This window comes from Ischnura elegans, chromosome 1, assembly GCF_921293095.1.
Source record: "Ischnura elegans chromosome 1, ioIscEleg1.1, whole genome shotgun sequence".
NCBI classification, from domain to species: domain Eukaryota; kingdom Metazoa; phylum Arthropoda; class Insecta; order Odonata; family Coenagrionidae; genus Ischnura; species Ischnura elegans.
In genome coordinates this window covers 92,566,099-92,581,908 of record NC_060246.1, presented here as the reverse complement: position 1 = coordinate 92,581,908, position 15,810 = coordinate 92,566,099, and the positions used below count along the sequence as shown (strand labels likewise).

The following is a 15,810-nucleotide window of genomic DNA, read 5'->3' as shown; positions in this document are numbered from 1 at the left end:
TAATGTTTTTAACTTTTTCTTTCAATTTTTTTCACGATTATAAGGATTTTTGATCATTTTGCTACTTTTTAAATTTCAAACAGCTGAAAAACGCTTGTTTTCTTTTTATCCGAGAATAAAGTTGCAGCCTGGTTGCAGCAAAATTTAAACTACGGGCTCTCGTTGTCGCCCCATTACCTCATCCCAAAAACTCAATCGAAGTGTTATCATCGACATGGCTTGGCCGCCAATAAGTTTTTTTTCTCAACCAACTAAACATCGCTTGTCCCGACCTGTGTCGTGAAGAAGAGCTCGCAAAGCAGTCGATAGTATGTTGTAGGCACGACTGCATTCAGGAGGAGTGAGCACTAGGCCGCTATCAGCTATGCAATTTGAAAAAAAATGGAAATTTGGAAAACTCTGGAAAACCTTCCGTTGTTCAAATCATTTCATTATTTAGATGTACAGATTATTGATCTGCAACTGTAATTACATTTTATGAAGGGAATTCTTTTAGAAATAATAAGTCTTGTGTATCAATGTGTTAAAATGTGATAATACTGGTTTGGTTATGTCCAATTTTATTTTTAATAAAGATTGATGTAAACATTGTTGGAGTTTGAAACTCTTGCTTGGATAATCTGCAGCACAGATAATCTGTATATGGATAATTGGGAGTTTATTTTATTCCTTAAGCTGAAAAGAACCATGATGGGATGAGGTTTTGTCAATGCGGAATGGATAAAACAGTAATTTCAAAAATATTTGAATGATGTAATGAAAGAAATAGGTATAGAAGTGCCTCGAAAATGGGGGAAAAATATTTGCAAATTTTCCAAGTGAAATAAAATTTCTTATTACTTTCTTTGTTTTTACACTTTCATAGATTTCCATATCTTTTGTTTATACAATAATTTCTGCATTCCATTAGACACCTGAAATAGTCACCACAGTGGAAGGACCTTCTGAAGAGGATGAGGATGATGATGGTGATGTCGAGGAAGGAATTGATGTGGACGAGTATGGAGTTGATGGGGACAGCACTGGAAATAGTGCAGCTGGCTCAGGTCGTACATCTAACACACCAACCCCTCAGGTAACTTAATCAGGGAATCTTTTAGCATCAACTATATTTTTTTATTCAGTTAAGACTGCCTGCATTTCTGTCTAATGTGTTAATATATCAACATTTTGTGCAGTTTTCTCATTAATTTTTTCTTGTGGGAATTTCAGTACTTGATTTCTTTGTACAGCCAAGCCATTTACCAAACTTCTTGGGACAGGAAGAATGTTGTTTTGTGGCAGTGTTCCTTTTATAGGGGTTGACAAGCTCTAGTGAAACTAAAACTCTTTATTGAATACATGAATGATACATATTTTGGAAGTCACTGAGTTGGTGTTACATATTTCTCAAATTAATGAGATGAATCTTAATCCCTTTAGAAAATTCAAAACAGGATTTCATGTTACTGTAAATTGAAACCTCAGTTGTGAATTCCTCACTCATAAAAATTTTTGGAATCTGTGTGGAATCTTGATGTGGTTAGTGGCTAAAGTTGGTCATTTTCCTCATGGTTTTATTTTTCTCACTAGTTGGTATGCCATCCATTCATCATCATCAAAACTAACTGAAGTTTTAGACTACTTATCATTTCGTCATTATCAATTAATTGAATCCAATGGGTTTCAAAGCTCCTGTATTATCATAATTGGTATGTAATTAAGATTCCACATAGTTGAGCCAGAAACTCTGAAAGCCATTTGAATTAATGAAGTTGTAGACTAGTTAAACGTACAAGTTAAGTGAGCTCTGATGAGCATGATTAGTAAGTTACATTGACAAAGGTTAGGAAAATATAATTTTGTCAAAGAATTCGGAGTTAAATAATTAGTCATGCCTAATTGCTAAAGCAATGTGATTAAATGTAAATTCTGTCGACCAGAGAATCCGATCTGGTTTGGGAGGTCTGCTTGCATCTGTTGCGGCTGCTGCCTCGCACCAGGCAAGTCGTGGCCTAAGGAGAGCTGGCTCGGCCCAGAACCTTGCCCCCGGAGGAGCTCAGGGAGGTAGTGGAGCGTCTTCCATGGCCAACGCATCGCCGTCTCCCACTGCGCCCTCTCCCCCCTCCACGCCCGCTCTCACCCTCTCCCCATCGCCCAATTCGCCCTCCTCCAACTCCACCTCCTCGCCCTCCCTTCTCCTCCTGCTCTCTCGATCCCTGCCCCCGTCTCCACAGCACTCTCCCACAGCCAGCCGTAAGGTGAGATTGCCTTGTTACATAATCACCTCACTAGAGATATCTCACGATTGGGTCTCAATGCTGCTGTTTTCCTCTCTCTTTCTTTCTTCTCAGCCATAGTGGTGCTAGTACTCCAAGTGACTGTAATCTATGAGAGTTTTGTTTCAGGCCGCAAGAATGGCTTGCTTATTTTTGCATCTACTTTTGGTTAAAGGTGATGATGCTCGAGCTAATCTCTGAAGGTGCATTGAAAGTAGAAGAATTTTGAAGTGGCATTATGTATTTGAAATGGTAACCGGGCTACAATTTAGTGTAACTGCTGCGTTCTTGTCCAGTGCTTTCAGATGCATGTCATTCTACAAGATATAAATTTTCCTAATATTTAATTCAGTTCGCCAAGAAGTTTAGCTATTCATGAATGTCATTGCTGGAAAGTGTGACAATCTTTGTAAACTGTCACGGATGCCAAAAAAAAAAAAAAAATGGTTTTCCATGAGTTTCTTTTGTGTTCCATTTTTGCTTTATTTGTTCTGTATTATTAGGCCTCATGTACTATATTCACCTATCGTTCTAATCTTTATTTTATTTCTTATTGTTCATCTCTCTGTACTGGAGTAGGATGTGTAAAAATATAGCAGTCACATGTTTAAAATGGGCAAAATATTTTGTAAAAGTAATAACTTTCTAAGTTTGTTATAAGTTTCCAGGTTATTATAGCCATGCTTAGATTTATGGAAGGTTATTCAGGTTTCCCCCTAGATTTTAGCTGTCAAGGTTATCTATGTTTTAAAACTCAAATTTAGTTTCATCATCAGCCCTGACGATGAAACTATTAACTAGGGTCTTCATTGCATGGCAATTCAGTGAGATGAGAGAAAGTGCATGCGGAATATACAATAGGTTATTATGCAATCAATGAAGGCAATTATGAGCAGAGGAAAGGATTGGAGTTAAGTGCTAATAACAGAATTATGTATGTATTCCAATCAAAATAATGCCTTCCCAAGAAAAATTTGGTGTTGACAGGGAAATGGGAGAGCCATGCTGCCAATAATAACATGCGTAAGACAGTGAGAAACAATCAGTTTCATTGCTAAATTAGTACTTTTGGTAGAATGAAAATAATGGTAAAATATATTACACCCATGGAATTATGTAACGTATTTAAATATTTAACATGGAAAGCAAAGAAAGAGTTAATGCTTTTAGGTGCATTTATGTGCAATTAAGCTAAGTGGTCACAATAAAATACATAAAATGTCGCGACGTGAAAAACCTAATGTCACTAAATAATATTGCCTTAGGTAACGTATTGTTTTCATCCCTTCGCAAATGATGGATAAATGCCTCCGTAGACTTTCTCCGAAAGAGTACCAAGTCCTTCCCCTTCGATGTCTAATTACACTACAAAGAAGTAATGTGAGAAAAGTTAAAGCCAAATTTTTGTTTCCCAAAATCATCATTTCAGACCTCTTAAAGCAACGCTGGGTAAAATACAGATTAACCCAGTTAACACTTAATTCCATTACGAGTAATTTAATAGCAAAATATATAGTGGATATAACATAGTTAAACAATTTATGTTTCACTTTTCCATTTGCTGAAATAGATTTTTGAATTAATATAACTAATCAAAATACAGTTTTAACCTAATGTTTAAATTAACTTGGAATCATAGCACAAATTACGAACAGATAAGCGACCCGTAAATTGACCACGAACGTGAACCATCGCATCCTGTTCATCAAACGCAAGTGTTCAAACGAACATAAAATCAAAATGAATGGGATATCCCAAATGAACAGCCAGAGGAAATGAACAGCCTCCAAAAAAAGAATACCCTCCGAGGAATGAATACCCTGCGAAAATAGAATGCCCTCCGAGAAAAGAATACCCTCCGCAAAATGAATACCCTGAGAAAAAGAACGGCTAAAACGAACCTAATATTTTGAATGTCCGTTCAAAACATTAGGGCATTCGAACTATTCAGCAGCTATCCTGTTCTTTTTCGTGGATGGAGGGGAATGGTAGACAAAGAGGGGGAGGGGCTTGGTTGTCTATGGCACACTTAGGTGGCCTTGGATGGTCTGCATCTTACCCACCATCTGTTGTAGCCACCATGTACTTGATGGAGTAAGCTGCAGTTCAAAATACCTCTTGGTGAGCATAACTGTTGAACCGACCTGTGCAATGCAGTCATGAACAGTGAACAGGGAGTTTTAGAGAACTGTTCATTTTATGACCTGTTCATTACAGTGAACAGTTCGTTTTGGTAGTTCGGTTCTTTTTGACCCATCTCTACGGTATTGGTCCATATTCTTTTGGACAACAGTTTTGTTGGAATTGCAGTTGGCTTCTTCAGGTTTCCATGGGGCTGATGCGTGCTTTTTGCCTATTTATACATCATATCTGTTGGGTCAGGTCACTTGTGATTGGTTCCTTCTGAATGACACCAAAACTCTTCATGAGGTATGTGGATAATCTTTCTGGATTTGGATTCATCGCATCAGCCCGGGATTTTACAAATCACTGGTCCTTTCAATGTGTAAAGGGTGAACTGCATCCTTCAGTGAAGTTGCTGGGCATCTTTTATAGTTTGATTGAAATTTAGTTTATAATGTGCTGAGTAATGAGACTGACTATTCATGTTTTTATTATTTTTGTACCAGGAGCCCTTTATTAAATCGTAGTGAAGACAGATTTTCATTGGTATTGAAAACTTTTTTTTATTCCCTTTGCCAACTTATGTTCAACACTTGGCTTGTTCAATGGGGAATAAAAGAATGAGGCCTTTCCTTCTGAACAGGTAATTTCAGACTCTTGGCATTTATTTTGCTATTGCTATAGGAATAGTCAGTGTATGGCTGTCAGTGAGACATAGTTAATACATATTAAGAATAAAACTTGGAGAGTGAGGAGCATGTACCAATACATTTACACAGCTTCGGAAGAAAATAGCTGACACTAGAGTGAAATATAGTGGATCATGTGCAGGCAACTTAGTGGGTAATTGAAAGCAGAATCAGGATACATGTTCCCCTTACATGCTTTACAGATGCCTAAGATACACATATAATTTTTATAGCATGTATTTAATTGCTAAGAATGTTGCTTTTATTTCATTCAGTTGACCATTTTGATGTACATACATATTTAGAGCTTTCACTGAAGCATATTGATGTGGCTAGAATGGTATTGTAAGAAAGCTTTCTATGATTTTTGTTGTAGTTGGTTGCTCTGTGAGTTTAGGTTGATGCTAAATAAGGTACGATGGTTATTTTGTATTTATTAATGCTCAAAATTCACAAATGGCTCATTAAATCAATAATTACATCATTAATTTTAATTTGCATTGCTGTGCAAGGCGTCATATGAAAGGATGGTAATTGAATTTCTTCAGCTAAATTTAGAATTTGTACCAATTATAATTGCAGCTTGCAAGGCATTACTGTTGTCATTTTTAGTGTTGCTCTTTGTATCATTCAGAAAAAAATGTGCATTTAAGGTTCATTGACAAATATTTATTTATCAATTAAGCTTTCAATGTTGGCTGTTCATTTTTATTTTAGTAAGCTGGTCTTATGACTTTAAGAGCCAATTCAAATTTTTGCTAATTGCTTATCAGAGCAATCGAGCTTTATTAGTTATGTATTATTTCATCCCTAATTGTACCAACCATTCGTTTTTTTATACTCCTGCTAGACTTCTTTAGCCGAGAGCCCATTCCATCTCCCAGCAGCTATCAGGAAGTCCAAGGTGAAAAGCGATAGCTCTTGTGATGTCGTAACAACAAGTGATTCTGATGGAATTGCAAATAGCTCTATGGATGAGACAACCATTAAGGTTTCTTTGGAGGTTTGGCTTTTATTGTATTATATGCTAATAGCATTTACTATGATATTTTTTTCAATCTTTGTGACATAATTTCAGATGAAATACAGTTATATCAGCAAAAAGATAAGAAAGAGAGTATGCATAGAAGTAGAAACTAATCATTTCATGGAATATTGCATCTTAAAACATAATTTCTACACCTCTATATAACTTGTTGTATTATTAGGGGTACAGCTTTAAGAGTGACAAAAAGGTAATAAGCACCTAGATGAATAATGCATGCATGCTCCATGGGAGCTATCTAAACTTTGGAATGCCATGAAAAATGAAATTAATGAAGTATAATCACTATCCAAAAGTAATAAGAATACTGTGCAGCATTCATATTCATTGAGCTGTCTACAAATTAAAAATGTGATAATACTTACTCATACATAATAAGCTGTACACAATTAAAATTTCAAAGTGCTTGCTTCCATTTTAGCAGAAAAATTATTTTTTTGAACTATCAATGTTTTATTATTTTTACTGAAAATTCTATTTAAACATGGAGTAATTCAACACTTGTAACCTAGGTCCCTCCCTCACTAATTTCAAATCTGTTGTCATTTCCTCTATCACTGAATTCATTTTACGTAGGATTTTGTATTATAAATGATGGTCCATTTTGATTGAAAGGGCAAAATACGGAGAGAGATAAAATGAGGAAAGAAGGTTAGTGGGTTGAAAACGGGAAATCAGGATGGTGACTCACAGATAGTGGATAATCCGCATAGTTTTCATGTCTTTGTGTTTGCTCCATTTTTGAGCAAGCTGAATATTGTACTGTTTGCTGTATCAGGCTCTTAGAATTTGGCAAATAAAATCTTCACGGAGCAGAATAAAAAAGGCCCAAAAATCTGCATATGATCCGTATAAAGATCCAGTTTGTGATAAAGGCATTACAGTGTGTCCTCGTTTAACGTCGTCCCGTTTAACGTTGTTTCACGATAACGTTGTCCAAAAATTGAAACCCTTTATCATTTAACGTCGTTATTGCTTCGCGATAACGTTGTTCAAATTATGCGCGGCGAAAAAAAAATGAATGGCGAATAGAACGCAAGCGCATCTGATGTATAGTAAATATTACTATATTAATGCGATTGGTAATTTTCGTTCGACAGAAAAGGTTGGCGTGGGTAGCGTATGTTAAATATGCATCTGAGCGAATAATTATCGCCTCATTTACCCATTATCCGTATATTTTTGTGATGCCAACAGAAAAAAATGTCCACGAAGAAGAGGCTATCCTGGTGGTTCTTCAGACGTGAAGAAAAAACGGCGATATTAGAACAAAAACTTGGTATTATTAAAAGAATTGATGAAGGTGCAACTGCTGGAGAGATCGGTCGAGTTTTAGGTTTGCAGGTCGAGTTTTTACAATTAAAATTTCTTCTGTTACTGAAAATATCGTTGTTTCGCCATTAAAATACTTTCTTTTTAGTTTTTATATTTCATTTAAAAATGCCTTCTTCCCAACCTTTTCGTTATGAAAATTCGTTTCGTTTCGAATGAATCGTTATCATGCTGAAGTGAATAATCGGTAATGAATGTTTCACGAGATTTCCGCCGGGTTAAAGAATTCATATCATCACGAAAATTGACTCGCCCTTCATCCTCGTGCTTCCGAGTGTCAGATTCAGATTTTTTCATTTTGGCCTGATTCATGTGTCTCCCGATTGGTCACGAAGTCTGCTTAAAGTTACGGCTCCGGTAATTGGCCTCCTTGGATTCTCGCCCGGGAAATTCTGGATTCTTCACGAAGAAATGGATTGTTAGGATCATGGCTAGGAACCTATTTAAATTTTTTACATTGTTTCTTATGGGAAACACTGCATCGTTTAACGTTGTTTCGCTTAACGTCGACTTTTTCAGGAACGAATCAACAACGTTAAACGAGGACTCACTGTATATGAAATCTTAAATAAAACATTTTGGCAGAGAAAATGAAAATTTTAATTATCCGAATGCACTTTCAATGGCAAAAACGATGTCAGAAGTTTGATGTGTGGGTCATATCTTAATGTTATGGAGTTGTAGTATGAGGGGAAGACCTGATTATGGTGGACCATATTTCACAAAAATAAAGGCATATGTCGAAAAAATCAAGAAGTCAGTCCTGAAGGTCATCATTTCATGGTTTACATTGACATGATAATTTTCAATTCCCAAAAAATTCATTCTGGTTCCATATTATTTAGGGTCATCCTTAGGGCTGGGGTTCCATAGCCAAGTCGTTGCCTGTAGGTATTCATTTGCTGTGATTATATGGAGATCAAGAAAGCATCATTCACTCAGTGATTTAACCTGAAGATTGGTAAGGTTAGAGCTCTCCCAGACTGAGCTGCATATGAGTGAATATCACACATTTAGAGTTGGGAGCCAGTTCCTGTAACTGGAAAACCTCATGCCTTCTGAGGATTTTTTGGAGGATATGTGGAAACTATTAAGATGTTTTTTGAAAGTCTGATACATGGCTGTCATCTATCTTGAAAATCAAAGTAAATTGAGTGGCAAATTATATGGATATGTTGGTTTTAAAAAATATTATAATTTTTTAATGTTAATGTGACCATTTGTGTACACCATATCTTTTCTGGTTGTTAAAGCAGAAACGTACTTATCTGAATAATACTAGAGGTCTTTAGGCTTCTCTGGAATCCGGGCTAGTTTTTATATTTATATGTATTTTCTGTTTGTATCAGCTTGAAGTCATTTTTCTCATATAATGACATTTTAAGCTCAATTAGTTCCTTACATCTCTTTGTTCACCATTAAGTAAATTCTCTTCTTCCCCTCAGCCAATCCCTTCTGGCATACTTTCATCAATTAAGAACTTCTGTATTGTGTCATGCCTCAATAACTTTTTCAACAAAATATTCTGTTCAACCCATAATATTTCCATAGTTTTCCTGTGTGATCATTCTATTTCAGTCTGGCCATTCAGAGAAGGCGATTTCCTATTATTTTTTTCAAACAATTTCGGGGCATTGTCTACAGCACTCCAGGGTTCCCACTCAACCTTGAAAACCTTAAAACCGTGAATAAGCCGTGAATTTCGTATGCCGTGAAAAAACCTGGGAAAAGCCGTGAATTTCGTCATATATCCTTCAAAATATCTCTGTCTTGATTTTACGAACGTAGAACAACATGGTTGACAGATCAAAAGAAAAATGGATGTATCAATCATATTTCAAGGTCAATCACGCACAGACATGGCTCTGGATTTATCTGCACACGTATATTTGAAGCTCAATTATTGTCCATGTGCCATGATGACACATTGACCTTAACCCTTTCACTGCTGAACGGCAGACTGCTGTGGACGTACTTTTTCTTCCTCCCTACCATGCGGTCAGCACTTCTGCCGAAGCACTTCGAAGGGTCGCTAATCCGCGACCCTATCCTCGACCAGCTCACCCACGCAGGACCGTCTCCTCGACCCTACGAGCAGGCAGCCTACCTCCCGAAAAGTGACCGCTCTGACTGCAATTTGAAAATCAATCACTCCATACGATCATCAAAAACTTATTGTTTTCATTGCACTCCTGCCAATCATGCAATCAAGTACGTCTTTGAGCCGTGTTTCTGCGATGAAAAATAACGGTTTTGTTAACTTTGCTAAAATGGCCATTTTTCCGGTTGTCCGCAGCCACGTTTCTAGAAAAGTTAACAAAATCGTTATTTTTCATCGTAGAAACACGGTTAAAAGACATGCTTGATTGCTTGATTGGCAGGATTGCGATGAAAACAATCATTATTTGATGATTGGATTGAGTGATTGATTTTCAAATTGCAGTCAGAGTGGTCCCTTTTCGGGAGGTAGGCCCCCCGCTGGTAGGGTCGAAGAGACGGTCTGTGCATGGGTGAGCTCGTCAAGGATAGGGCCGCGGATTAGTGACCCTTCGGAGGGCGTACCACACCCATCCTGGAAGTACCTGCTCCATGGGCCCAGGAAACGCATTTTAACATTTTCGCCGCATGTGAGGAGTAGGTTTTCGGAGATTGAACAGCAGCGAAAGGGTTAAGCCTGTACCAAAGCCGGAAGACTGGTAACCAAAGTGTTCATTAACACTTGCAAAACTTCAGACTCTTCTTAACTTCCCTGGCACCCTCATCCCCCTATTTTCCCACTCACAACCTTTCGCCGGAGCTGATATGTGACATCAGAGGAGATAGCACTTTGATTACTACACTTGCATTCACGGTGTCTGTCGCTTTTGTTAAATTTTTAGTTAATATGAGTCGATGATTGTTTCATGATAAAAATTTCTGCCTAAAACAGTTTATCCGCAAACCGTGAATTTGAAGACATTTAGACTGTGAAAACCTTGAAAAAACCATAAATTTTATAATGTAGATTGAGTAGGAATCCTGACCTCAACCCTTAACTAAGAAATAAGGTCAGTATCCATTATTAAACGAGAAGAGGCACTTGTGTTTTCCTTCAGAGCCTATAAAGGCTTTTCCCATGAAAGGCTTTTATTAACTTGTGCTATTTCACTTGCTAATTACTTACATTTAATTATCTTTTTATACTTTCTGGAGGGAGTGCTCATTTTCACATTTGGCTCTGCAGGGGGCATGAAATGTACATTGATAGGACCTTTTATATTATAGCTTTCCATTTTTTATCAGTTTAAGGTATTGAGATCTTTGAATGCTATGAAGCAAATTTGGTACAAAGCAAAAAAAAAAAAAAAAATAGAAGCACGATTTATACTTTTCAGGAGAGAATTAATGTGTTTTATGTGCAAAAAATGATCAAACCACTATCTTAATGTTTATTTTCTGCTTAATGACACTCCCTGTGTTAAATTATGTTGGCATTGCTGACAACTTGTCTGAATTTGTTTGCACACATGGGATTTGCATGGTAATATTCCCTGTAGTGATTTCTCTATCATATATGAGGACCAGTCCACTATTAATCAAATACGGGGAAAAGCTAAGGATGAAAAATTCACCGAAGTCACCACTTCCTCAAATAATGGATGATGGTACTGTGAGTTGTGGTTTGGAACCAAATTAACTTTCTTGGGGAGGAAAGAATGGGAATTCTTAGCACCCATGGCGATTGAATGGAAGCAGCAGGTGACTTCAACAACTGTGATTCCTATTTATCAAAATTATGCATTTTTGATATCCTCTGTATTGTGTCATGCCTCAATAACTTTTTCAACTAAATATTCTGTACGACCCATAATATTTCCAGAGTTTTCCTGTGTGATAATTCTATTTCAGTCTGGCCATTCAGAGAAGGCGATTTCCTATTATTTTTTTCAAACCATTTCGGGGCATTGTCTGTAGCACTCCAGGGTTCCCACTCAGATATATTGGACCCTATTTAAGAATTAGAGACTAAAGCAAGTTTGGTTGCCCCTAATGTCAATTTTATTTTTTAAGTATTCTAATGGTTTTAGGTGGTTTACATTTTGTGAATCACCCTAGGCTTTCCCCTCTCTCACATTGAACTTTCCTGTTTAATTCATATTTTTTAAGACATATGATCTTAGATTCTATCTGTAAATCCTATTTTCATCATACCCCTTTCTAGTTTACCTTGGTTCTTTCCTCTAGCACAGTTTTCAGCATCCCTTCCCTAGTTAGTATTTACTCAAGCCAAACCCTTTCCCTTCTGCACCTCCTGTAAAAGTTTTCTCTCCTTAAACACCATGCCAAGCACTTTTTAGTTGTTTTTCCTCTCCATCCATCTCACCATCTTCACTTTCTTCCATTTCCCATCTTGAGCTCTTTGTGTCTTTTCTGTTTGTCTTTCGCTAGTGTCCACATTTCCACATAGTAGGTTGCAATACTCCGTATCGTACTCTTCTCATAACTTTTCCTAAATCTGGAAAATAATGGCAACCTACTGAATGTGAATATGTATTTGATTAGCCTCTGAATGCATGCTTTTTTTTTCAAGTGGTATATTAACCTTAATAAATGCCTCTTTCATATCATATTTTAACTGCTCTCTATACATTTTGATTTTTTCATTTTTTGTTAGCTGTTGCTAAATCTGTTGTGTACTTCGGTTCCTTGTGATTCTTTGTTACTTGAGTTTAGAGCTTTGGCCAGGTGTTTCTAGCCGAAAATGACAGTTATAGATCCAGTCTATCCTGTCGTTGTGGAATAAAATTTGTGTCAAACAAATTAAACCCATCGCTAGCATACTCAACAGCAGGAGTGAATATGTTTACAATTTTCAAAATTCTAGTTGGCAAAAACATATGTTTGGCATTATGACTTCCGAAACCCACCGTTAGACAGCAAAACATCAAGAAGTTGGGCTGAAATGTATCGCTGTTGCAGCAGGGGACAACTAGAAAGGAAACTGCAAAAGTGTATCGTATGGTGGTCATCATGAAAAATCGAGTTTGAATAACAGCAAATTTAAAAACTGTATGTTTGTTGAAAGAGGCCACGGCATGTGAAAATTTGATAAAGACATGCTACCATACTTGGACGCTGGTGGACACAGGGATTGTGCCCTCAGAACACTACAGTAACAGCTGTGGGGTTATGCCCTGAATGCGTCCTCTTCAAACTATTCAGAGTAAGCGGCAGGTCATTTCTTGGATTATTCTTTTTGGCTTTCTGTTGTTCATAAAGAGAAAATACAACTCATTATTGTTCACATACCGATGGCAATTGTCACCTCATTTGATGTGGAATTTTAGTCTGATGTAATGCGGCACTGTTAATAATTCATTCTTTTAATCTTGGGTTTGAATTTTTATCCGGGAATTGGTGAAAACAACGCTTATTTGTGATTTGAAATCTAGGAAGTAGCAAAATGATAAAAAATACATCCAAATAGCTAAAAAGTCTCTATAATTAAAGCCTAAAGCCCTATAAATAGTGGAAATAAGTACTGACATGATACTTAAAATTGCAAAAATTTGCGTTTGCAATAATTTAGATGGCCTATGCTCAAGCATCTAAACTCTCGTCGAGCTGCAAATGAACCTTTTTGAGTTTGCAATTTTAACTTTTAATTCTGTGGTTTTATTAAAATTTGTGGCTTCACTTATCTGTCTTATTGATATTATATTTATCTAAAATATAATATTATTATAAAAATTAATATTTAAACAAATTTTTAATGTGTGTGCTGAAACTTAACAATCCCGGCTGCGTGCTGTCATATGGTGTCTCACATGACTTCATAAGCAGTTTAATGAAACTCTGCATGGCATCTCATGCTAAACTAAATGTTTTCCGCATTTGCAATTGTAACTCCATTGAGGCCTGTCAGGGAATATGTTGAAGTGTAGATTATGCCAACTTAAGTTTCTCCTTCTGCCATTGAGAAATTGTGGTTAATGTGAGTTTTAATGGAAACTAGGCCATCATGAGCTTCTAGTCATTCATAAATTGCTGTATATGTGCGATAATAAGTTGAAAAGTTGTATGCTCAACCATTATTCATAGGGGCAACTTGCTGGTATTTGTTACCTTTTTAACCCTTAGGCTGCGGGAGTTCACAATTTTAGCTGCCAACGAGTGCAGAAGAGACCCCATGTGCAAGAGGTACACCCTGCCATGAGGGCTGGTCTGGTAGAGTTAAGCCCCTTAGCAATCCTTACGGTGAGAGAAAGTGCCTAAGTGCAAGATAACCATGTAGCAGTAAAAATTTTGGGTAAAGGCCGCAGTCAGCTTGCAAAAAAATATTCCTGCACTCTAAGGGCAGGCACGCACTAGTGCGACCACGACCACACCCACGATAGCAAAGCACATTCACTGTCCACTTGCTCAGTCGGTATGGTCGGGTCGGAGTCGGTGCGCCATTAGAATGTGTATCATTTCTGGCTGCAACGACTGCAGAGTCAGGGACGACCAAATTCAAAAATTTTGGTCGGACGACTCGGGTTCGACCAATGAGTCGCACTTGGCTAGTCGCTCCATTTGTTGCAATGCTAAAACTGGTCGTGTGCCACAGGTCGTGGTCGTGGCCGTGGTCGCGCTAGTGCGCGACTGCCCTAAGGGTTAATAGAAGTTTGAAATTTTGAAGAAAATTCAACTATTCAGAGAAAGTAAATAAAAAATGATTTCTTTTTTTTATCAAAAATTACCATTGATGTCACTCTTAGCTTCATTATGAAAAAATGTTGTATTTTTCAGAATGATGCCATAGGTAATGAAAACGGAGAGCTTTCTAACAAGGAAGAAGTGGATGATGAAGGTGAACTAGTCCAAGAGGCAATGGAAAAGCTGATACAACAGCATCCTCGGCTGCTCCTACAGTCCAGGGAAGATGAAGAAGCTGCCATGGGAGAAGCGAAAGCAGCTGGAAAGTCTCTTTTTTCTTCTCTCTCCCCGAAAAAGCGTAGAGAGAAGATCGGAAAAATGGTGAGAAAATGTCATGGTGCCTTAGTGCTTTAGGAAAGTAACATAAATAATGTGGTTTTAAGATAATTTTAACTGTGCAGTAACTTCACATGATGTGGAATCTGTCATCCTTTTGGAATTTTAGCGTATACTTTGTAGTAAATCTTTTTACCCTTGAAGTGTGAATGGTTCAATTTATTTCCCTAGAATTCACTTGAATATTAAACTTTCTGTACACATGATGTTATTATCAGTTTTCGTGCATTTTACTCTGCATATTTGTGTGCCCAATTTTGCCTTAATTTGATGCTGTGTGCATATTGAATGAGCCTTGTAACTTTTAACTTATAAGCCGTCCTTGGTGGAGGCGAGGTGAAGTCCTCCTGTAAAAGGCCATATAGAGCTGTTTTCGCTGGTATGGAAATTAAAAAAATAATAAAAAATAAATTAGTAAATTGTATACACCCATGTCTCGTATAGCGCAAGGGATGCGTTCCTTGGGGTCTTTGCGCTATACGAATTTGCGTTATACGAGAGCGTTTTAACATTGGGAAGATAGGGATGCGTTCCTGGTAGCATAGGTCTTGGGTATAGAATTTCCTCTAAAACATATATATTCCCATAAATAGCCTTATGAAACATTATTTATATAAATGCTTATAGTTTAAAACATCTTTAAAGATAGTATGCACGCATTTGAAGACTTTTATTCACGTTAAAAAAAATTCTTACGTGCTTTTGAAATTCCCTCCTGTCGTGCGGGTGGGCTAACATCTGCTATCTCAGGGGTTCGTAATGCATTGCCGGCAGTTGACGATTTTTCAAACCAGTCTAAAAACAACTATTGTGTCACCCAGGCCCTTTTGTCGCTCATCGAAGTGACAGGCAAATGCTACTTTGAATGCCATTTCATAGCTAGCGGAGTTTATGAATGATAAATCATTTTAATTTGAAGTCCTCCAAGGCAATAGCAGGTACGTGAAACAGTCTTTAAATGCCTTGAAATCTGACCCAGGTTTTCCTTCCCTGAAAATGAATGAACGAGAATGCATTCTTTTCCAAAAGAATATCGTCTCGTCAACACTAAAAACTAGTTCAGGGGGAAAGGAGCCACTTTCAATCACAGCTTGGAGTTCATCAGAAAATGTTGTGGTGACTGCGTTATCAGCACTTCCAGATTCACCTGATATCGCTGCACTGAAAATACCTGCTTGCCGTGTATATTCTGGAACCAACTGGAGCTTTCACTAAATGTCTCGGAGCGATTACCACTCTCGTCTTTTTGTACTGATTCACTATGAACTTTCCGTATGTGTAGACCGCTTGGTTGAAGTTGGTGCGGCTGAGGTCACTGATGTTTTAACTTCGTCTTTATTCAGAATAA

At 37.3% G+C, this 15,810-nt stretch overlaps 1 protein-coding gene across 5 annotated transcripts in view; it reads left to right on the top strand.

Annotated features, from left to right (window-relative positions):
- Positions 1-15,810, top strand: part of LOC124166217 (PDZ domain-containing protein 8) — a 66,062-nt gene that overhangs the window by 33,222 nt on the left and 17,030 nt on the right. For 2 of the 5 annotated variants that reach the window (XM_046543801.1, XM_046543799.1), the window contains exons 18-21: positions 911-1,075; positions 1,923-2,240; positions 5,922-6,074; positions 14,220-14,447. In XM_046543801.1, coding sequence (XP_046399757.1) covers positions 911-1,075; positions 1,923-2,240; positions 5,922-6,074; positions 14,220-14,447 — 864 coding nt within the window. The remainder of the gene's footprint in view (positions 1-910; positions 1,076-1,922; positions 2,241-5,921; positions 6,075-14,219; positions 14,448-15,810) is intronic. The other 3 variants (XM_046543802.1, XM_046543804.1, XM_046543803.1) reach the window with 3 other exon arrangements.